The 21,957-nt window shown below is 48.9% G+C and overlaps 6 protein-coding genes across 6 annotated transcripts; 2 read left to right on the plus strand and 4 right to left on the minus strand.

Annotated features, from left to right (window-relative positions):
• Positions 1-588: 588 nt before the first annotated feature.
• On the minus strand, positions 589-7,226 carry EV420DRAFT_1622862 (glycosyltransferase family 2 protein; the record flags this gene model as incomplete). The annotated part of the gene is given in 22 exon segments (XM_060475868.1): positions 589-691; positions 748-1,465; positions 1,521-1,687; positions 1,744-1,808; positions 1,867-1,905; positions 1,937-1,957; positions 2,087-2,347; positions 2,370-2,661; positions 2,743-2,934; positions 2,985-3,052; positions 3,072-3,092; positions 3,124-3,189; positions 3,275-3,342; positions 3,409-3,508; positions 3,583-3,721; positions 3,773-3,803; positions 3,832-3,962; positions 4,084-4,190; positions 4,237-4,351; positions 4,426-4,913; positions 4,984-6,811; positions 6,865-7,226. 22 exon segments carry the CDS (start codon positions 7,224-7,226, stop codon positions 589-591), a joined length of 5,382 nt encoding a protein of 1,793 aa, XP_060324948.1.
• Positions 7,227-7,415: 189 nt separating this feature from the next.
• On the plus strand, positions 7,416-10,378 carry EV420DRAFT_1622863 (coatomer protein; the record flags this gene model as incomplete). Its single annotated transcript, XM_060475869.1, has 11 exons — positions 7,416-7,433; positions 7,485-7,868; positions 7,921-8,406; positions 8,454-9,148; positions 9,199-9,306; positions 9,355-9,563; positions 9,624-9,904; positions 9,961-10,030; positions 10,053-10,086; positions 10,144-10,286; positions 10,344-10,378. The coding sequence occupies 11 exons, from the start codon at positions 7,416-7,418 to the stop codon at positions 10,376-10,378; spliced, it is 2,463 nt and encodes an 820-aa protein (XP_060324949.1).
• A 951-nt stretch (positions 10,379-11,329) lies between these two features.
• Positions 11,330-13,371, minus strand: EV420DRAFT_1575815 (uncharacterized protein). The gene is made up of 3 exons (XM_060474479.1): positions 12,450-13,371; positions 12,318-12,429; positions 11,330-12,262 (listed from the first exon to the last, which is right to left on the minus strand). The coding sequence occupies exons 1-3, from the start codon at positions 13,093-13,095 to the stop codon at positions 11,677-11,679; spliced, it is 1,344 nt and encodes a 447-aa protein (XP_060324950.1). The 5' UTR covers positions 13,096-13,371; the 3' UTR covers positions 11,330-11,676.
• A 185-nt stretch (positions 13,372-13,556) lies between these two features.
• On the minus strand, positions 13,557-14,263 carry EV420DRAFT_1575817 (uncharacterized protein). Its single transcript, XM_060474480.1, has 3 exons — positions 14,099-14,263; positions 13,917-14,037; positions 13,557-13,864 (listed from the first exon to the last, which is right to left on the minus strand). Exons 1-3 carry the CDS (start codon positions 14,222-14,224, stop codon positions 13,722-13,724), a joined length of 390 nt encoding a protein of 129 aa, XP_060324951.1. The 5' UTR covers positions 14,225-14,263; the 3' UTR covers positions 13,557-13,721.
• Positions 14,264-14,384: 121 nt separating this feature from the next.
• On the minus strand, positions 14,385-16,532 carry EV420DRAFT_1575821 (concanavalin A-like lectin/glucanase domain-containing protein). The gene is made up of 7 exons (XM_060474481.1): positions 16,082-16,532; positions 15,897-16,030; positions 15,767-15,847; positions 15,385-15,711; positions 15,170-15,333; positions 15,072-15,117; positions 14,385-15,022 (listed from the first exon to the last, which is right to left on the minus strand). The coding sequence occupies exons 1-7, from the start codon at positions 16,218-16,220 to the stop codon at positions 14,735-14,737; spliced, it is 1,179 nt and encodes a 392-aa protein (XP_060324952.1). The 5' UTR covers positions 16,221-16,532; the 3' UTR covers positions 14,385-14,734.
• Positions 16,533-19,642: 3,110 nt separating this feature from the next.
• Positions 19,643-21,612, plus strand: EV420DRAFT_1622865 (cytochrome P450; the record flags this gene model as incomplete). Its single annotated transcript, XM_060475870.1, has 9 exons — positions 19,643-19,989; positions 20,046-20,063; positions 20,112-20,235; positions 20,284-20,466; positions 20,517-20,612; positions 20,664-20,827; positions 20,878-21,059; positions 21,110-21,504; positions 21,556-21,612. The coding sequence occupies 9 exons, from the start codon at positions 19,643-19,645 to the stop codon at positions 21,610-21,612; spliced, it is 1,566 nt and encodes a 521-aa protein (XP_060324953.1).
• Between the last annotated feature and the right edge of the window lie 345 nt (positions 21,613-21,957).

Genomic DNA, 21,957 nt, shown 5'->3' on the forward strand with positions numbered 1-21,957 from the left:
CGGGCCGCCGAGCATCTCGTTCGGGAAGTACCATTTAGCGCGAGTACTCTTGGAAGCCGAATTCTCCCGGAGACCTCGAACACTCCAGCTGCCCTCCAACTTGGGCCTACCGAGCGATGCAAGCTTGTGTTATCTTGGTCTCGATTTCCGATAATCAGTGAACCAACCAACCACACGGTTCCACACATTTAAGCGAGGATAGGAGCCCGGAGAGAAGAGGAGTGTACGTGCATCCTCATAAATTCACATTGGCAGTCGTTTCTGAAGGAAAGGAGATACTGAGGACAGAACAGAGTAAACACTTTGGACGTTCATTTCCAAATCATGTCCACTATTACTCCGTCTTACATCACTCAAATTCAATCCAGAAATCATGATATTTCGTCCCATTATGTGATTGAATCAAAAATGACGACTATGGTAAAAATATATATGAAGTCCATGTGAAGGTCCATTAAGTACTACACGAGCCAAAACATGTTCAACCACTGCAATGCAAAGCAATTCGAAAGAAGGAAAGTCATGAGGGATGTTGCCAGTAAGTCCGGTTGTATGCCAAAAATAAAAGTGTCATAATGTAATGAGTGTTTACGAATCCGACAGAATTTCGTCGATGGATTTATTGAGGAAATCCTTACGAGATGCGAGGTCCGCCATGGGGAAGCGCGCTGCCATGGCTTCACGGGCAGTTCTGCGAAGTCCAGTAAATCAAAAAAAAACACAGTAGAAATAGAGCGTGAAACGTACTTCTTGGATACGGTCATCAGATCTTGCGTACTGAGATAGTTCCGTAGAGCCGCAATCAACTCTTCGTCCGAAGGGTTAGGATTGTTGTTAGGACCTGCGAAGGGATTGACGGTCGTGGCCAATGAGAACGTCGATATAGGCCGCTGGTCGCCGCCTCCGAAAGGAAGTGTTGGTGGGCCAAATCCGCCCGAATGTCCTGATTGTGATCCGCCTCCCAAACTGCCCCCGAGCATATTCATAGGCATCATCGGGTTTTGTGGAGCCATAGGTGGCATCATACCATACATACTCCCGGTGTTCTGATATCCCATCTGAGGCATACCCATGCCCATGCCCATACTGCCTGCGGTATGCTGATAGGGCATGCTGCCTGCCGTATTCTGGTACCCCATCTGAGCCATTTGCGGCATGCTCCTACCATAATCAGATCCGTGCGCAGATCCGGGTCCCCCAGTGAAGGGTCCCCCGTATTGTGCCTGCTGAGCTGCACGATGCGACATGTTGCTGATGGAGGGTTGACTGCCAAGGCGTAAATTGGGATTGGACGAGTTGTTGAGCGTCAAGTTCGTATCCCGGTAGTAATCACCAGCTTGAGAAGCCTGGTGGTATGTGTGAGGCGATTCCTCCCTCGAGCCATTAGGACGAGAGCGAGGCTTGCTGCTGTATCCTGTCTCGTCAGAATGACGCGAACCAGTTTCCCAAGCTTCGGCTTCATATTCTGCGTTTCGAAATATCAGTAATTTGCGAACGACCATGTCAGGAATCTCCCGTACCGCTGAACTTCTTCAAGGGTATCATAGACTCATCGAATTTTTCATCCTCGTTGATGATGACCTTCTTGTCTTTGCCTTCACCGATAACAAGACGAGTATTACCCCAACCGAATTCATCCATACACCAAAAGGAATAGACTGGTAAGAAGAAACTGTAAACCGGATACCTGAAAACAAGACCGTATTTAGGTCGCATACAAAAGGTAGTACATGCGGGACTTACGAAAGAATGTAAACAACCATCCAGCCGATGAGCATGAATTCCCGTTTGAGGATGAAGATCAAAGCCTGGATATTATCAGCAAACATATACGGCCAGAACGTACAGTGCGTATTTAGTACTTACCTGCAAGCCATACGTGACTGCTAACATGATGATGGCAATCTGAGGGAATGCCGAGGGTACCAGTTGATACAACGATGATTAGATACAACAGCTGCACCAGACACGTTAGCGAAACCCCAGAAATTTTTAAAAAGACATACATAAACCACAGTGGCAGGTAAGATCTGGCGTGGGATCCGTTAGACAAGTAAAAGCCGATACTTTTGAATTATGTACGTACCAAAGTTCCCAGCAAATCAATGAATACGAAGAATCTCATCGAGAAACAACAGAACCAATAAGCTCCGGTAGTAGAACAACTCGCACAAATTATGGATAGTGGAGTTAATCCATCGACGACGCTGAGTAAAACAGCACACGCCCACGAGTCTGGGGCCACGGTACGAGCGATCGCATCTGCACAAAACTTTGTCTTGAACGTGGGGAAATGTTTCATCAAAAGCGTCGTCAAGAAACGATCTTCTCCGAGCGAGAATAGATTCTTTCTTGTGCAGGGTATCGACGTTAGGCTCCGCGTACTCGTCGATGATCCGGTTAGAGATGATGATGGGTCGTCCCTTGTCGGCCGTCCGAATGCGATATAATGAGAAACAACCCGGCAAACAGGTAACCGACCCGAACAAACTCTCAAAGGCTTTCGAAAGATGGTGAGAAAGGTAGTATTCGTAAACCTGGATCATCGTCCACCAGGAGCCTTCTTCGTTCTCGAGCTTGGTTTCACCGCAAATGCCAATAATACTAGAGTCATCAGCGGCTGATGCTACTAGTCGGTTCAGAGATTCAGGTGTTGACGGTCTATAAGAATGATGCGTCAGTAGCGCTCATCAAGGTAAAGGAATGTAAATCACCGTATCAGCATCCACAGTGAAAATATACTCGTAAAATGCCGGGTCTATACCGATAACATTCCGCATCTGATGATATATCTCGAGCTCCAAGGGCGACATGGCAGCATCGAAGTGGACGCGGTTCAAATAGTGCATAAGGAGAATTTGACTATCTTCGTTTACCACGATTACGGGCTTCGAGCGCTCCGTAGGTTTGCCAACTTTGACGACAACCATGTATCTGAAGATGAATCAGCACGGTCTGAAGCAAAAACGACAGGAATGACATACGGAACAACATGACCTTCGAACTCGTACAAGCCAGAATAGATTTTCCCGTAATTCAGCGCCTTCGAACCCTCACCAACGGATTTGAACCAATAGAGGCTCAGGATCGAGCTTCGGATCAACGCCGAGAATGTCCAGAAACAATTCGGGGTGTCGTACGATCGTTACCACTACCGATGATGTTACCATCGCAAATGATGAAAATTAACTTTGCGTTTGTCGTCATAGTTAAGAGCAGCAAGAGAATCAATCGTGCGGCGTAATGAGTCCTCTCCTTCTGTGTAACACGGCACCTGACACAGGATGAACTTATCCTGAAGTTCAGGATTGCGTTTACTGCCAAACTGTAGCGCGGCAAGGACTAGGGAAAGCAAGTCAAAAACATGTTCATCGGTAAGGTAGGAAATAACGAACACTTCAGCGCCACGGGAAGCCATAATAATTACAGTGAAGACGATCAGCATGTAGTTTTGCACTTGGCACCGGGCGCTTTTGCGGAAATCCGTTTGCCCGACGTAGAAATTGTTCTTCAGACAATTGACGTTTGAGCGCGATAAGTCTCGTTCAAGGAGTTGAGCGCTGTATTGAGATCATTTGTGACATCTTTGCCCGATTGCTGCTTGAAGACATCTTCAACACCGCTATCCAAGAATTGATACGACGTATACGTCGAATACGTGTCCTGAGTATTGAAATAATCTGTCAGGTCGTACAGATTATCGTCCCAAACGGCCCAAATTCTTGAAATATAATGAGTAAATATACGCGAGTAAAAATGAGTCGGTGCTTACTTCGCTGTATCATCGTCGCTTGCGTCCGCCTCTATCGTGCTCCAAGAATACACAAGGACCTTTGTAGTAGTTCTTCATTTTCGGAAGGAAGGTCGAGGTGTACCAATCAGCGTTGGCTAGTTTACTCGACGTGTAACTAGTCAAAGCGCCAGACGTATGATCGGCCAGTAGGGGCGACATCGGAGAAGTTCTTGATGGTCAACTCCAAGGTGTCATCAGTGACGAGACCCGCACAACCAAGGACGAGGGGAACAGGGAGTAGTAAGTCATATCCGAACCAGCCAGTGACTCCAGGGTGTCAGCGCCATTACTGGCTGCCGGACGGAACGTCACTGTGATCTCCTTGCACGAAGTTCGTCATATCGTATACCTTGCCCTGCACGGAAAACCACCAGTCATTGTCGACGTGCTGAGAGACCTCGTCGCGTTCCATGCCTTGTCATAGTTAGGACATAGCAATCGACGAATTCGAATGATTGTAGAAGATGACGACGGCGTTGAAAAGAAATGAGCATGCAGATGGTCACTTTTTCTCGCCAGGCAAGTCGAATATCAGGACGCTTCATCCGGCCAATCCAGCTTAAAAGGAAGGTCGGCAACCAGAACGTGCAGGTCCAGACTATCCCAAGCCAGACGCGCCGTGAGCGAGAGACGAAGGAACTTCTTCGACGGCGTTCGCCACTTCCTTGACCACAAGCCCGTCCGCCTCTTTCGAAGGATCGTTGTTGTAAGGCGGTGCCCCATTCGACGAACCTCCACCGCCTGACTTGTCCCAGTACTCATCCTCGTTGTCGCGATCCGGCCCAAACCCTCTCTGCGTAGCCGAAAGATTGGGCGTAAGCAAACCTCCTTGACCATACGTCCCCGCATTCGGATCGCGATACTGTGTCCCGTGGGAACCAGTGCGCGTCAGCAGCAAGTCTTCCGCGCTCTCCTGCCCAACCTCAGGGGCCAGCCCTTCCTGGTGGGTATACTCAGTGGTATCATCTCGCTCAACACTCTCATCCTCGTCGTCTAACATACCTCCCTCTTTCAAAAGCTTCCGTGTCTCTTTCTCAGATGCACGGAGAGGATCCTCAACCATCTTCCACGCAGAGTACGAAAGCCAGATCATCCGATGTCCAAGAGCAAAGTCTACGCCCTTTTCCATCCGTTGGCGCGCGCGCGCACTGCGTTATCCTCTCCATCTCCGATCCTCGCATCGTGGGCACGTAACGCTCGCAAAACTCTGACACTTCATAGTCCGCGATGTACTCCGCGCTGCGCCTCGACGCAAGATCGGGTAGAAGAAGCGCTCGAACCTGCGACTTCACTCGCTGTTTGTTGAATGAGTTCGAGGAGCCAGAGTCGTTGGGGCGTATGCAAGAGACCGTCCAAAGACGCGCATGGCTGATGGTAGCGAAGAGGTTGGAGAGGGTAAAGTTGATTTGGGTCGTCACGGGGTACGTCTTCTGGCGATCCAACTCTGGGAACTCCTCTATCGTCGGAGAGCTGGAAGACGCGATGGGGGTGGGCGAACGAAGGGGTAGCGACGAAACCTGGGCCTGTACAACAATACTTTCATCCCTGTTGTGCCGTTCGGCAGCCAGTGAAGGACCTGAGAAAAGCTTCACCACAAAAGGATCAGTGGAATTGCGCAACAAAGGAACGAATGCAGAATCCAAAAGGTCCGTATCCTTCTCGATAAAGTCTTTGACGTCATACATACAAGAGCCGGCATAATGGTTGATGCCGAAAGAGGTTCGGCTGGTTGCACCAGCGGGACTCGCCACAAAAGATGCATGGACACCAAACTTGGTTACCAAGTCCTGCAACAAATCATCGTTGCGGTGGTCTCCACCCTTGCCCGACTTGAGCGCAGAGCACGCCTTGTTCAGAGAGCCTAGCACACCACCCGGCTTTCGCTGGGGCCGTTCACCGGTCTGAGGTCCCCGTAAAAGCTCCACGCACGCCATATTGTCCATGGTGGAGATTGAGGGTAGTGAGATACCATCCCCGGATATCTGACCACTGTACCCGACGGTGTCCTCGAAGATATGGCGTTGAACATACGAGTGGAGCAACTCGTCAGAGAAATTTATGCAGAACTCATCAAACCCATTCTGGCCATACGCGGAAATCAGTGGCGTAACCCCCGAAAGCGCCATAGAAGCAGTACCCGCAGGACCACGTGTCTGGAAGCCAGGCTGGTCGAGGATAGCAACCTGTGTATGGGGAGGAGGATCTTTCTGTGATGGCGCAAGCTTATGATTGACGGTCTCCACCACGAAGGCGAATAGGATGGCATAGAGATCACGAACAAAATGGTCTCGTTGCAACGCGGCCTGCTCGGCATTGAGAAGACTTGTATAGAGCTCCTTACGAACATAACTTGTCCTGTTCGTAAGTGTCTGACCGAGGTCTTCCGACGTGACCCCGAGGAGACGCGCTATATGATCAAGTACGGGAGCGTTGGCGACGTAAGCGGCAAAATCGTGGGTATCGCCATCATGAAACTGGAGGTTGCCAAGGAGGAGAATGGCCATTAGGGTGGAGAAAATGGAGGACATAGCCTTGGGCTTGAAACCAAGAATTCGCATAGCTTGTCGCAAATCGCCCATCGCTATGGAATCATCGCTGAACGGGCCGGCTGGCAGCCGGTACGTTCCCGACGACGCAAGAAGGGCGTAATCGGAGGGGTCTTCTATGTTCAGATTGTCTCTCTCCGTAGTCGTTGCACCGGCAAGTAGCTGATAAAAAATGTGGTATGACCGCTCCTCCTGCGTCAGCCGGTTAAGGCGCGACTTGTCCAGTCCGAACGCAAGGACTTTTGCTGAAGATATTCGACCTCGGTCGTTGAAATGCAGCTCAAGATAGCGGGTGTGTCGTGAGGCATTGGGGCTCATGAGGGTCTTGGCATTTCCGAATGAATCGAGGATGGTTCCCAGGGCCTTGATCTGATCAGCAACTTTTGCCTCCTTGTTGGAATGGCTGGAGAGACGAAGTATCTGGTTGATGAAAAGACGTATGCTCGAGGATTTTCCTGCGCCAGTGATACCTCTACGAATGTCTCGTTAGCGGCAAAAGGTAGCCGATGAGAGACAACTGCGTACCTCGACAAAAGAGCCTGCGACTCATTCCTGCGCCTCATTACGAGGTATACCCTCGCTGCAAGGTCGTATAAATGCGGCTGAAGGGGCTTTGGGGAGTCCACCATAGGAAGGCTGGTGTCCTTGTAGCACCGCTCTTCATACTCTTTTGCGCTGATATCGTTGACATTGGCGAGGGTCTTGTAGGGATTGACGACGACCAAATTGGAGGCGCCGACTCTAGTGTAGGGAAGATCTGCTCGAAAGCGGGCCTGGAGAACGGCGAGAATAGCGTCGTCAGAAGGATAGATGGTGGCCGAACCTGAAGACGACACAAGGTCGACTAGGTCGCCAGAAGCGATGGCCTGTGTGGAATTTGAGGCCATGGCCTAGAATGAAGGAAGAAAAGACGCTCTCGGCGCTGTTCAAGACGATGACGAACCCAAGAAAGAGGCAAACGGCAGGTGCATAACAAACGGTGGGAAGGTCACACCGTGATGGCTTTGCCACGTGAGCTGCGAGACACTGCACAAAGTATTTCCATTTTGTCTCTATCCACCTCGACCCGGACTGCCATGCTGTTTGAAGTGACCGTATGTTTCTCAATAGCCTTTGCTGTTCCTTTCTGAGTACATATTCTGTAGAAAAAACAACTCCATCGGTCGGAACGGGTCAAGGGCATCGATTTTCACCCTACCGAGCCTTGGCTGCTCACCGGCCTCTACAATGGCACCGTGAATATCTACAACCACGAAACTGGCGCCCTCGTAAAGACATTTGAAGTCGCAGAGGTCCCAGTACGATGCGTCAAGTTCATTGCGCGCAAGAACTGGTTCGTCGCCGGATCCGATGATTTCCAGCTACGTGTCTACAACTACAACACGCACGAAAAGGTCGCCGCTTTCGAGGCGCACCCGGATTATATTCGGTGTTTGACAGTACACCCGACGGCTAGCATCGTCTTGACGGGCAGCGACGACATGACTATCAAGGCTTGGGACTGGGACAAGAGCTGGAAGAATATCCAGGTACGTGGAGGTCCACGGCGCATATATCCATCATTTCTGACTTCGTCGTCAGATATACGAAGGCCACACGCATTACATTATGAACCTTGCCTTTAACCCTAAAGATTCCAACACTTTTGCCTCAGCTTGTCTCGACCGTACCGTCAAGATGTGGTCGATAGGATCACCGACTGCTAACTTCACCATGGATGCCCACGATAAGGGTGTCAACTATGTCGACTTTTATCCTGGTGCAGACAAACCCTATCTCGTCACCACCGGCGACGACAAGACTGTCAAAGTTTGGGACTACCTCAGCAAAAGCTGCGTACAGACTATGGAAGGTCACACCAACAACGTTTCCTTTGCCATATTCCATCCCAATCTTCCCATCATCATCAGCGGAAGCGAAGATGGAACAATCAAGATGTGGAATAGTGGCACGTACCGTCTCGAGAACACACTCAGTTACGCCATGGAGCGTGCATGGTGTATAGCCTTACGGAAAGACGCGAATGAGATTGCTGTTGGTTTCGATGAGGGTGCTGTGGTCATCAAGGTAAGTTCACCCATCTTTCTAAACATCAAATACTCACTCTGGATTAGCTTGGTCGCGATGAACCAACTTTCAGCATGGACCCTTCTGGGAAACTCATTTTTACGCGTAACCAGCAAGTTCTCTCTGGGAACGTCCAGATGATCCAACACGACGACGCCTCTCCCGCGTCTGACGGCGCGCGCCTTCCTATTTCTCTCAAAGAAATTGGCTCATCCGAAATATTCGCTACGTCTCTCATCCACTCTCCAAACGGCCGATTCGTCACTGTCGTTGGAGATGGAGAGTACATTACCTACACTGCTCTTGCATGGCGTAACAAATCGTTTGGAAATGGCATCTCATTCGCCTGGGCTCCAGACTCCAACACGTACGCCGTTCTCGAAAACAGAGTAAAACTACGAGTCTACAAGAATTTCCGAGAACGTAGCGGGGCTGGAATGACAGGTGTTGGAAGCTGGTCGATGGACGGCATTCACGGTGGAACCCTCTTAGGCGCCAGAGGATCTGGTTTCGTTATGTTCTGGGATTGGGAGTCTGGTGAGATCGTGCGGAGAATAGACGTCGAGGCGCAGAATATCTATTGGTCGGGAACGGGCTCGTTAGTGGCTATTACCGCCGCCGACTCGTTCTATATCTTGCGGTTCGACCGTGACGCGTATAATGCGAAAATTGAGGAAGGAGCAGAAATATCGGATGAGGGCGTTGAAGAGGCTTTTGAAGTTGTTGCTGATGTACAAGAAGGGTCAGTATTTCGGGCTCCCCTGCAGGTCTTTACTGATATCATACTCGCAGAGTACGGACAGCAAAATGGGTTGGCGATTGTTTCATCTACACAACATCTTCCAAGCGACTGTGCTACTTTGTGGGCAGCGAGTCATATACTATCAGTCCATTTGACACGTAAGTACAATGGCGTTTTCTCGGCCCACTCTGAACTTGCACTTCCAGGCCTCTATACCTCCTTGGCTACATACCCGCCCACAACCGCGTCTACCTCGCCGACAAGGATGTCAACATCTATGGCTACTCTCTATCGCTCAGTGTCGTCGAATACCAAACCGCCGTCCTCCGCGGCGACATGGCGGCCGCAGACGAAATTCTGCCAACACTCCCTAAGGAGCAGCTGAACAAGGTCGCCCGGTTCTTGGAAGGCCGAGGTAAGACGTTCTTTCCGTCTAGTACGAAAGGAGGATTATAACTCAGACACACCCGCATAGACCTCAAGGAACTCGCGTTGAAAGTAACGACTGATCCAGATCACAAATTCGACTTGTCCCTACAACTTGATGACTTAGACACGGCCGTAGAGATCGCCCGCTCAATACCGGAGTTGGAAGCCGAAGCGAAATGGAAGTCGTTGGGCGACCGTGCACTCACTGTCTGGCGCTTCGACCTAGCACGGGAAAGCTTCGAGAAAGCAAATGATTTGAGCGCTCTCATGCTTCTTCTGCTCGCAATTGGTGATCGGGATGGCCTGAAGCCCTCTCGTCGAAAGCCGGTAAGCCAAGCCATCTTATCAAGGTCAAAACATTACTGATACCGCAAACAGCTGAGAAAGGCTTGAACAACTTGGCTTTTGCGTCGATGTTCCAGCTTGGAGATGCCAAGTCTTGCGTGGACCTTGGTAAAGACACAACGAGCACCAGAGGCAGCTTTGTTTGCTAGGACGTATGCGCCAAGGTAAGAATAAGTGACGGATGTATTACATGCTACAAGGCTGACGTGGTTCTTGTGCAGCCAAGTACCCAAAGCCGTCGATGCGTGGCAAGCGGATCTCAAAGCCAAGAACCGACCCAAGATCGCGGCGTCCGTTGCGCATCCTTCGGCGAATGCGGATTTGTTCGAGGAGGGATGGGAGGATGCTTTGGCGAAGGAATCGGGTAAGGAGCAGGTCTTTTTTTGACTAGGTATCTGCTAATTCTGTGACCCTGGAGCAGGAAGTCAAAATGCTGTTTTGGTAGATGCGACATGAGCCCGGGTATAGATTGCTTGGTTCACTGTTGCTCTCCTTGTATCGTTTCTTCGTTCAATTAATTCTTATTCTCTGGGACTTATATTTGGCTACGTGGGACTGAACTGACGAGGCGATCTACTGGGGCCAACGTAACAGATCATGCGGTAAAGGGCTGGCGCAAAACCCAAGCGTGTGGACCTCGTGTATATATGTGTTCTTTGCTCCCATACAGGGTTAGACCCAAGCGCGTTTAAAACGTGTTAGCTCCAATTCCCTGGACGTTGGCCGTCTCTGGAGGACAGCGAACCAGGTTTGGTACCACAACGGGATGATATCATGTCCCTGTCTATCTTTTAGTCGTGGTCTTCTTGATCACGATGCCTAACACACGATGCGATTGGTACCCGACCCCCAGATCATTCATCTCGCTACACGAATAGCCGGTGTGGGTGACTTCGACAGAAGAGGGGTAGGAAAGATCCTTCGAACCAGGATTGGTCTTGTTGGCTACAGCATGTGGCATATTTGGAACGTCCTTCATCTGGTGTTTTTTTCCAGAATTCACAATCAGGGTGCGATCACAAATGGCGCTTAAGTTGCACGGTGGCAGTTTGAATTGCTCGCTTGTATGCTGCGTTTCCGTCTATTGTCTATTGTAGAAACCTCGCAGTCGACATCGGCGGAACCTCTAAGAGGGTTGTTAGGACAATGTGATGTTGTAGCATTGCGTCAGGCGCAGAATGCAGCTGGTCTATGTCCGATGCCGTAGCGATGGCTGGTCTTTCCATCTAATACTTACCGACACGTCACCTCTTTATTAGGGACTGATTTCACGTCGGTAGCGGCAATCAGGCGCTCCCTTGGCTCCTCTGGTATGTCCGTGACTATTGGTATGGGCTCCATAGGGATTCATTAACCCAGTAGCTTCCTAAGGAAATGTGCAAGTATTTCTTCGATCCAAAGACAAGTCTGGCCTAGATGCCTTGATGCAGTCTCGTCCGGCTCTAGCCTCTAGTACAATATTCTCTACTGGATCGGTGTGTTGGTAAGTAATATATTTTGAGTATGGCCGATATAAAGTTTAGGGACGTATAATACAGGGCTACGAATATGCCTGGGTATAAGATGCATGCCATTGTAATATACAGTCGAAGTAGATAATAGATGATGTACGAATTATATATAAAACAAAGATGAGTCCGTACGAAAAGGTAATGGCAGAAATTCCTTGAAATGTGATGAAAATAGAAGATGCAACACACGAAAATGTAGGAGAATGAAAACTCCAATGAAAAAACATGCCATTTAGAGGGTCGCTACCGCTCCGGTATGAGCATGACCTCGTTCTTGTCCGGAGAGTTTGGGGCCTCGACGTCGGTTAAGAATTCGCCGTCGGGGTCGAGCGGCGCTCGGTTGGCAAAATCTGCCCAGTCAGCCGGTAATGGCAGGGTATAGTCATCACCTCGGTCTGACTCGCGATCATCTTCTCCGACGTCGGAGAGCTGTGTCGGCGACGAAGTCATTACGCGGGAGAACATGATGTTACCAAAGGTGGGCGTCGCCTCTTCGGTATCATCGACTTCAACCAGTGGTGGCGGTGGCGGAAGAAATGGATATGAAGATGACTGCTGCCGTTGCGAAGCAGATGAGGGGGTCGAAGATGAATGATGAGGAAGACGTGGGGGAAACGTGTAACCCGGAGCTGAGGAAACAGCCGTTGAAAAGAAAGTGTAGATGTAGAATTCGGGATTATAGGTCCCAGGTGTTGACTGAGACTGATTTGAGGTGTGCCAATATCGAGGACCTTGGGGACAACGTGGCGCCGAAATATTCGACGGAGTGGTGAAAATACTATCACCGGCAGTTTTACACGGCCTATACCGGGTGCCCAAAGGATTTCCACTGAAAAAAAAATTAATGAACGTGTACGTAGACATAGAAGTAGTGGGATCCTTACCATACAGCACAACCAACACCTTCGCGCACACATCCGCAGGCACTCCTGAGGATCTTAGCGACGGCAGAGCGATCGAAATATGAAGAGTCCATGGCCACTACGGCATCCGACGCTTCACTTTTCGCGGTCCACACACCCAACGCTGCCGGGGCGTAGCTCGCATATGAACAAGGGCCCCACAGCCATTTGTTCTACGAATTGTTCGCTTGAAAGACGACGGCGGCGATTGAGCAGTCGACGGGTACAGAGGCATGATAGACGGCACGAACGAACCTCTCGAGACAGGTGACAAGGTCTCCTCTATTACTGCATCCTCCTCGTGGCCTCCGCAGAACAAGTTCCACGTATACTCGTCCTTCATATGCCGCGAAACCTCCCGCTGGCTGCGTGCGTACCTCAAACTCCGGTCGTTCCTGCTCAACGCCGATTCAAGAACTGGGTCTCGGTCCTCTGGATCCGACTCCCATGACGGTGAATCCACCACGACAGCACCGGCATTGGGCGCTATTATGCTGGAAGGTCCTGTCTGCGATGCTGTGTGGCCGTGGTCGAGTCTCATTGCACCTCGTCGTCGAAGGCGAGAGGCTTCACCGGTCCGCACAAGGTCCGACAGCACGATAGAGTCGTCAGCATCGATTGGTGAGGGCCCGGGGTCATTGGCATCAGGTTCTGAAGGATATGAAGGGATTCGTGTCCGATAAATGTTAGGCATAGCGGCGTCAAGAAAAAGATGTGCTGGTGGTAGGGTGGACAGGCGTGCATCCTGCATGGCTTGCATGCTTAGTCATCTCCCGATCATCTTGCTTAGTCAGTTTCCATGGCCTTCCTCAAGGCGACCGGCCCGAACTTCCTGACGTCCCTTAGACGACGGAATACTTTTCGAGCGACGACAGGCGGCGGCAGAGATGTTTCTGTATGATGTCGACAGGGAAATAAAACGACCTTACGCCCAAGTAATACTACTAAATGTTGACTAAATGCATCTGATCAGCAACTCCTGGTGGGAGATTCCGTGCTCATCGTTGCTCCGTAAGCTGGCGTTGATAGATGAGTAGGCTACGAGCAATCCAGACTATGGTGGTCCGCAAGACTATTATATGATGTCACTATGATTTCCGGGACTTTTCGGCACCGGCATATCCTCGTAGCAGGATTGAATTCTGCTTTGATCCTGGACAGGCCGGTGTAAACATGTTGTCGATAGCTGTCAATAAAATGTTCAGTAGCAGACCTATGTGACCGAGCTCGAGTGTATATTTCGCTTTCTAAGAGTTTCCCAATTCTGATGAATTCAATATGCTAGTGACCATAGAATGTAACACGTAGCCAATCGTCTATAGCCACAGGTACGATGTGATGCAGGAAACATTTACTACATACAAGCGCTCAGACATAAACACTGTGCTACTTGACAAGGGAAGAGTCAAAATAGTATGACAGCCCGCTGAACAGTATGTGATTGATCCCACTAAACAGCAGTGTAGCGCTTCCCCTTGAAGTTGCGCACGTTATGAGGCTCAGTACACCCCATGTCAAAGTCATTGAAACTAAATTGAACGCTCTTCAGTTATAGTAGCGTGACAGAAGGACGCAACATACATAGTGCCGGTCTCGCAGCCGGACCAGATCGTGCTCCAACAATATAACCCACGCCGACTGCCGCCACCATACATGCTACCGCTTGATTGAATCCGGGTGCTGCGGCGGCATCAGAAATGTGCTTATAGATGATTTTATTTAAATGATTTCATTGCTGAAGAATTACTATTTAAAGGACATACCAAACCGCTCAATCTTGAGACTTCACGGGTCATTGGGGAATTATATACGACACTTGGTTTGATGGTCAGTAGGATGGCTATTGCGATGTTGGCCCATCCTTTGATTTCGAACAACCTGGCGCTCATGGTGGTTAATGAAGAGGATAGATATAACAAGTAGCGCCAGCAAGTGGCAAAGCGCACTAGTACCTTACATGTCATGATGTGGTCACCTTCCGTTTTCAGTTTTTGTATACAGCCACCGTCCCACCAACCTCTACCACTGTCAGTGACTATGATGGGACTGCCTCCAAGCTCAGCACAGTACATACTAATTAGAGACACTTCGATCTCCCAGGAACTTTGCTGACTGACAAGACCTCGGACACGAAAGCAACCGGACCCCACGACAGGACACGACCAACTTCTACGGTAGCTAAAAGTAAACCATAAAGTACGAGGCACATCATTGACAATGAAAGTGGACGGAAGCATTTGAACGTAGAACAGCACGATACACAAAGGCGTGTTCTATAAATACTCTCACCAAAACATGGACAAAAAGCGATACAAGTACCTGTTTTCCATCATGTCTGCATATGTAAGCAAGGGGTATAATCATATTAAGGTCAATCAAGGGCTGAAAGCACTCTACCGCTACAAGCCCAGCGAGACAAGACACAGCAAAGACACAACTAAAACCCAAGAAATAGTGGAATGAGGACGTCCAGCTGAAGACGGGGAAGAGGTGGCAGTAGCAGATGCAGATGCTGTTGCTCTACCAGAAGTACTCGTCACTACATGAGTTGTCGTTCCAGTAGCGGTCGATACTACTCCACTGCTGGTGGCGTTGCCGGCAGCAGCAGAATACGTTCTAATATAGGATATCTTGAACCACGCGTTGTCGTATTTTGGGCTGCCTGGTCCCATGATATAATCTTGCACCTGCAAGGATATTACTCAGAAAATCTGAGAGGGAGGGTTTGCTACGTACACATTGTCCGGAGCACTGGGTATTGAATATGCTAGGTATGCCAGCCCTATTTATGAACCTATGAGACAGGACATCCGGAAAATGAAAGTTGCTCTTACCAAGTCCCACAAAGCGTGATATCGAGAATCAACTTTTGTGGCTTGAACAGTTTCTGAAGATCGCATCCACTAGACGGATAAGATGCTGAAGGCGTGCCCCAATCTGTCGTATCCATGTTCGATGTCGATGTAGCGGATGTAATCGACTTCGGTATGTTTTGTCTCTTCATGTAAAATCAGACACCATTCTATGAAAAAAGGAACATAGCACATACCGACCAGAACCAGATGAACGCTCCAGACACGTCGAATTGCAGCGCGAAGACTCCTCCACCGTTCTGGGAAAAACTTTCCCCAAAACTATTCGGCTTAGTCTCAGTGACGGCGCATCCAGTGGCCCCTACAGGATCACCGTTGGTACAGTCTGCGTTAACTGTCTTTCCGCTCTGTCCAGGGTTCGGAGATTGCACACAGGACGAATCGTTGTGGTGTAGCGCCATTTGATTGTTGGCATTAAGGTTAATACCTTCGATGATGTCGATCTCCCCGTACATAGGCCACTCCAAGTCGGTGCCTCCGAAAGTCCAGAACGATGGCCAAACCTGCGGATGGAAGTTAGGTTGGACGGAGAATAAAAAAGGTTTTTTATCAGCGTACCGAACATCCATATGGCATGTGAATAAGGTCTATTGTAATGAGGCTTCCCAAAGGATAGAGATCCTGAGAAGTCAACTTGACCTACACCACAGCATTAGCAACATAATCACATCTTCGCCTATGGACTTACCGAGTCGCGATAAATGAGTCCAGTACCAGTGATATCGGTAGTGTTATCTACTCGTAAGATAGCGTTACCAGCATCGTTGACGTATGCCAATTTATTCATGGACGCAGTAGTCTGGTCAACAAATGTGACGTTCCCTAGACGCGATATGTGAGGTGATTGAACGCGGGAGGTAAGGTAGCACGCACCCCAAGTGGTATTGTCGTAATTGCCTGGAAAGTTCCACCCAGAAAAAAAGCTCTGCCCCGCGTATTCGCGTAACGGGGCATAGAGTGCATGGGTGAAGAGAATTCGAGCCAATAAAAGAATGAGTGTAAGGATTTTCATGCTGTAGAAGAAAAAGGTGGTTAGAATGTCCTTGAGCATCATTTCGGCACACTTTTGTATTATTATCACTGATCGCGGGTATGACGGTGAGATATTTCTTCGTTTCCACGTAGAAGCTCTGTGTTCTGAATTTGAAAGATATACTTAACTCCGCGGCTTGATATCATTGTCGATGGAGGTCTGCGTGAGAGTTGGACTGGCCTCATTTCATCATTGAAGCGGATGTTCGACAAGAGAGCATCCATAAAATAAAATGTCGTCAAATCCAACATGAGACCTACAGAAAATGTGAGATTTCAGCAAAGTTTGAGCCTCGGAGGAAATTGATGACTATCAACCTTTTCATACCGTCTATTACTTCGGATATTTTGAGGCGGCCTGAAATGCCCGCACCAACGACAATGTTTGCTGAGTGAAACCGACTCGGATGTTCCTATAACCCTTTTGCGGCGGCGGTAATTCGCACGGCCTTCTATAGCCACGATAAGTAGTACCGTGTTGCGCTCCTGGGAGGTGACTGATTTCCACCAGTCAATATGCAAGAGAAAGAATCGGAATTTTAGCCCTGCCTTTTGGTGTAACACAAATTGTTGTGGTCATTAGAGGGAATTCCTGTGGTTAAAAGCTTGGATCAGAGTTGGACACGTTATCCGACTATTTTCCCCGGTTTTTCGCTGACTCAAAATAGTTATTTGCAAGGAGTGATGGACCTATGTTGATGAAAACTCATCTCGGAACGTCTGCCGTGGAGGCATAAAGTTGTTCCGGCTACTTGGCATCTGATTTGTAAGTAGTGGCTGTGCTGAGTTCGGTGAATTTGAATTTGAATTTTCTTGACATTATCTTCCATACCGATCTACGACGGGCTCATCTCTGAGAAATCTCTGTCAATGAAATGCGATGTCATTTTCACGGACTAAAATGTGAAGTGTCTTCATTTTCTCAAATGGATACCCCAGAGCTTCTCACTGCTACTCCTACGGCGATGATCATCGTGTCTAAATCGCGTACTCAATTCTCCCCAACTGTGTACCTTTGTCATCCAGTGCTTTTTTATGGTTCGTGTCTGATTATTAAGTATGATCCTAGGATAAAGGACGTATTGACCGGCAACTGATCGCTCCACAAAGGATGGCTTGTTACTTGCGACTTGAATAAATTAATGAAGATCTCATGCTTATTGTGCGTCAATGTCGATTGGATCCACCCAACGTGCTACCTCTCACAGGTCTGTAGACTATTCACTCCAGTTAATCTATGTTAATACGCAGAACCCAGAAAACATATGGGATATCAAGCTTCAAGACTCGTATGTTTGAGCTAATAATACGTACGAATACCATCAATCCGAGATCCCGGCCTGGATATTTGTGTCAAGGAGACGCTGGCGTAATTCTCATCGTGTCCTATTATGCAATGAGCATACAGCTCGGAAGAATTATCACGATCGGCGTCCTCATGCTGTGCGCGTGTTGCCTCAGAAGAACATCTATCTGTTTCTCGTCGTGCTTAGCTTCATGGCAGGCTTAGATTGTACCATCCTTCTGTCTGGCCTCATGTCTCATACGACTGGGGTCGTCGCGGATATCGCAGCGATCTTTACCCTTGCGGTGGTCGGAAGGATCTCACTGGTAGGTGCATTCCAGTCGCCGTGTTAGGACTAACGGTCTTTAGGAAACCGCGTTGGTCGGCCACTGCTTTCCCAAAAACAGCGTTCATTTCAATGGATTTTTGCTGTTGTGCCGCAAATGTTCTCGTAGTCTATAAATTGTGAGGCACGAAGATCGTCGGAAGCATCAGAGTCCTCGGACGGCAGGCATCTTATTCGATAGCTGGACTAGCCTCGCCTGCTCTCTCGTTGGTACCATTCGACCAAGGTAGATATGTAGCCCAGAATAGTTCGCGCAGACAGTTGATATGAACGTGAAGTAAATTACTACTATACAACTAAGGATATCTAATAGACTCTCACCTCGCAACGGTAGACGGTAGAATACCACAAATTTAATGGTAGCTAGTCAACTTGTACTGCGCAAATATTAAACTTGATGTTATTTATTCCATTCACCCTATTCTCAACCCCAGGCTCCAAAATAAATCAAATATCCACCAGATTTTCATTTGCGACTTGACTTTATTCTAGGTGTATAAGAGTATGAATGAATAAATACGCATTCAATGGGTTGCAACAATGAAACAGTCTAATGCTGAACTTCGTGTACGACCAGCAGAGTCTGGCCGCTGCTGGCCCGATACGATGGGACTCTCAAATAGTTAGTACACAAAATATGTGTTAAAGATATCATGTCCCTCATTCTTCTGCTGGATCTACCAAGCCGTTTGGCAAGGCGGTAAGGTCCTTTAGTCACAATCGAGTGATAGAGGAAGCGGCGATGCGATTAAGCTTTAACTTTAATATTGAGGCCCTTTGTATCCAGATTCAAATAGTCGAGATCTTGTCGACTTGAGGGATAATTCTTAATTCGGAAACATCCTCCGGTGCTTCACATCGTGGTAGCCAATGTTGGTCATTGTTGTAAATAAAACCGAAAATCTCGGACATGTGGATCTTGAAAATGGACAAGTCAGTCTTTGATGAACCCGGATGAAGTCAGGCGAGCGTCAAAATGCCACTGCTTTTAACTATTTGCGACCTAGTATCCATCGCACCCGAATGAAACTGGTGGGACTAAAACCTGACATCTGCAGCCGTCACGCTAGAGAGCGAACTGGGAAAGTTCTACAACAACTACTACTGGCATTCGCAATGGTATATCTCCGAACATGAGGTTGTCCAATGATGGTCATTAACTAATGGCTGATCGTGATTCTTGATCAGAGTTCCAAGTCATGCGTTGAGACGCCTCATTGAAGAGCATATTTAATATTATGTATGCGAGATGATATGCGTTGCTGTGATGGAAATAGGATCCCCGTTTTGGTGGCTCGGTCATTCGGGGAGAAAATGAGGCAGCTCGGGCTTCTGGTTTGCATCAACGGATGTAGAGCCTGTAGAAAAAAAGGTATTCGCCAAGTAGCGGGTCTTCAGTGCAATTCGCCAGCAAGCCTGCAGCAGAGCCAAGCTTCACTAAGAGTCATGCTACGTGGCGGTAGCATCGCGCATTTTCTGCAGGCGCTGGAGCTCCCGGTCTTGAACTCCAACTAGTGCCCTTTGTTTGTGGCGTTTGGCAGCTTTAAATGCCGGACATCCCGAAAAGGAATCTGAATAGCCAGAAAAGGGGAAAGAGTTTAGAGAGCGGAGTTTCAAAACGGGTTGACCTCCCTCGTCCGCGACATGAGATTGGTTGTTTGTCAGCACAAGCCAATGCATAAAAGGGCGGAGGGCATGTTTTGCGACGCCCACCTTTCTTTCTTCCCTTCTCACACCTTCCCCGGTCACCCCTACCCGCCAATCCGTCGCGATGTTTTCCTTCCCTCAGATTACTGCCGTTGACCTTGTTTCCAGTTTCGCGCTTGCCGCTGCCTCTCTATTCGTCGCATACATCGCCTTTTACGCCATTTACAACGTATTTCTGTCTCCCCTGAGCGCTATCCCTGGTCCATGGTACGCGGCGATTTCCGACATCTGGCTTACCGTCCACGTCGTGCGTCTCGAGCAATGCCAGACAATCCAGTCTCTCTTCGAAAAATACGGCCCTGTGGTTCGCGTTGGACCCAACAAGGTTGTCTTCAACGATCTCTCTACTATGCGAAACGTCTACTCTGTCCACAAGTTCGACAAGAGCTCATACTACAAGAGTCTCCTCACGTGTGTCTCCACTCTTCGCGTTATTTGAACTTACTGACAGTATATTGCCTTTTCAGCAACGAAAACGACCACGCGTACGTATTTGGGCGCATATATGCGGTTGTATACTGATTTCAAGGCAGAATGACCACCCTCGACCACGTTTCTCACTCTGTCCGACGAAAGGGATACGCCCCGCACTATATGCCGTCCAACCTATCAAAATTTCAAGCCGAGATGCACGATCCAACTTTGGAGCTGGTCAATGTATGTTTTTGGCTGGTCATGGCCGCTGCTCGCGCTGATTCTGCGCAGGCTTTAGATGGTATGAGCGGAAAAACGTCACTTGAGTGTCTTTCATTGTTCCGCAACCTCATGGTCGACGTTGTCGTATCGACGTCATATGGCTACCGCCTTGGTGCAGTCCATAAGTGGTCCATGAATACCGAAGATCCCCTTTCCACTGCCATCAATGACTTTCCTAAGCGTGGAATTTTGGTATGTGAGGCCTCCTACTCCCGTTCCTCATCCCTAATCTTCAGCCATAGCGAAGCGTCGTTCCCACTTGGGCTTGGAATCTTGTTTGCAAGGTCCCGAATGCTCGATGGCGTCAGCTCTGTGATTCTGATAAGATCATGGCTGAGGTGAAGCACCTTCCTTCCGTGCACTCAACAATCTCATTTTCGTTATTCCAGTTTGTCAGCGAGCGCGTGTACCAGATGCGTGCACAGATGAACGCGGGCAAGTTAGAAGAATCGGAAAAGGTGCCCATGCTGCATCGGCTGCTGAACTATCGCTATGCTTCGACCAACATATCCATGCCTGATACTGATATCATCTCGGAGTGCATGGGTCACATGTATGTTTATTGCCCCTACTCTCGTGAAGCATATCTGACTCCCCGGTTAGGATTGCAGGATCCGACACGACATCTACGACGCTTTCATATTTCCTTTGGGAGCTTAGTCGTCGACCGGATGTTATGAAGAAACTCCAGGCAGAACTCGACGAAATTATGCCTAATGCGCGGACCATTCCGGACATGGCTGTTCTCCATGGCCTGCCTTACCTGAACGCATTCATCAAAGAAGGCAAGTGCCCTCAAATATCCTTTGCTTTTTTGCTGACATGGTACGTGCAGGACTGAGAGTGTATTCGGCTGCTCCGAGTCTTCTTGAGCGTGTGGTCCCAGCGTCTACGTCTCCTAAGTTCGGACACGAAGCGTTCGATCTCATGGGTTTCGCACTTCCTCCGGGAACGGTAGTCGCTACGCAAGCTTGGTCGATGCACCGCAATTCAGCCGTCTTTCCCTCGCCTGAAACGTTCCTCCCTGATCGCTGGCTGGATGCTTCGCATGATTCTTTGACGCTAATGACGCAGCACCTGATGCCGTTTGGGACTGGAACCAGGATGTGCGGAGGTCAGAACCTTGCGCATGCAATGATGAGGGTAGTCATAGCCGCCATCGTGAGGAACTTCAACATTGTTGCCCCACCGGAAACAAACGAGAGAAGTATGGAGATCAAAGACAGTTTCGTGAGTAACCTCTGTCACTTTTACACGTTTGGATACTAATTCTGTGACTAGGTTATATTTCCCTCAGCGCATGAGTGCAAACTTATATTCAACCCGAGAACACCCTGATCGGGCTACCGCCGCCTTTCGCCCCCACCCCACGTAGCTTTCAGTTCACTTTCTTGGTTGTTTGGTTTTCTTGTCACCCATGTTTTCGTCGTTATTGCTATCAGCACTGTTTAGCGATCCCCAGGCTTTCACCGCTATCTTGGTTTGGCTTCGGCCGTTTCTGTTCACTCACCTCCATTGCCAACGTTGGCTAACCTACAACTGCTATCGACACTATTCTACGTCATCCTTTATGGAACCGCATGTCCCTGACGCTGGGATGTTTAGATACACCAATACTTTACGTGATACTCGTATAATTCTTTTACACCTTCGTTTATTCTTGACGTAACTTACATGTCCCAT

This window comes from Desarmillaria tabescens (genome assembly GCF_030435595.1).
Source record: "Desarmillaria tabescens strain CCBAS 213 chromosome Unknown EV420scaffold_56, whole genome shotgun sequence".
Lineage (NCBI taxonomy): Eukaryota > Fungi > Basidiomycota > Agaricomycetes > Agaricales > Physalacriaceae > Desarmillaria > Desarmillaria tabescens.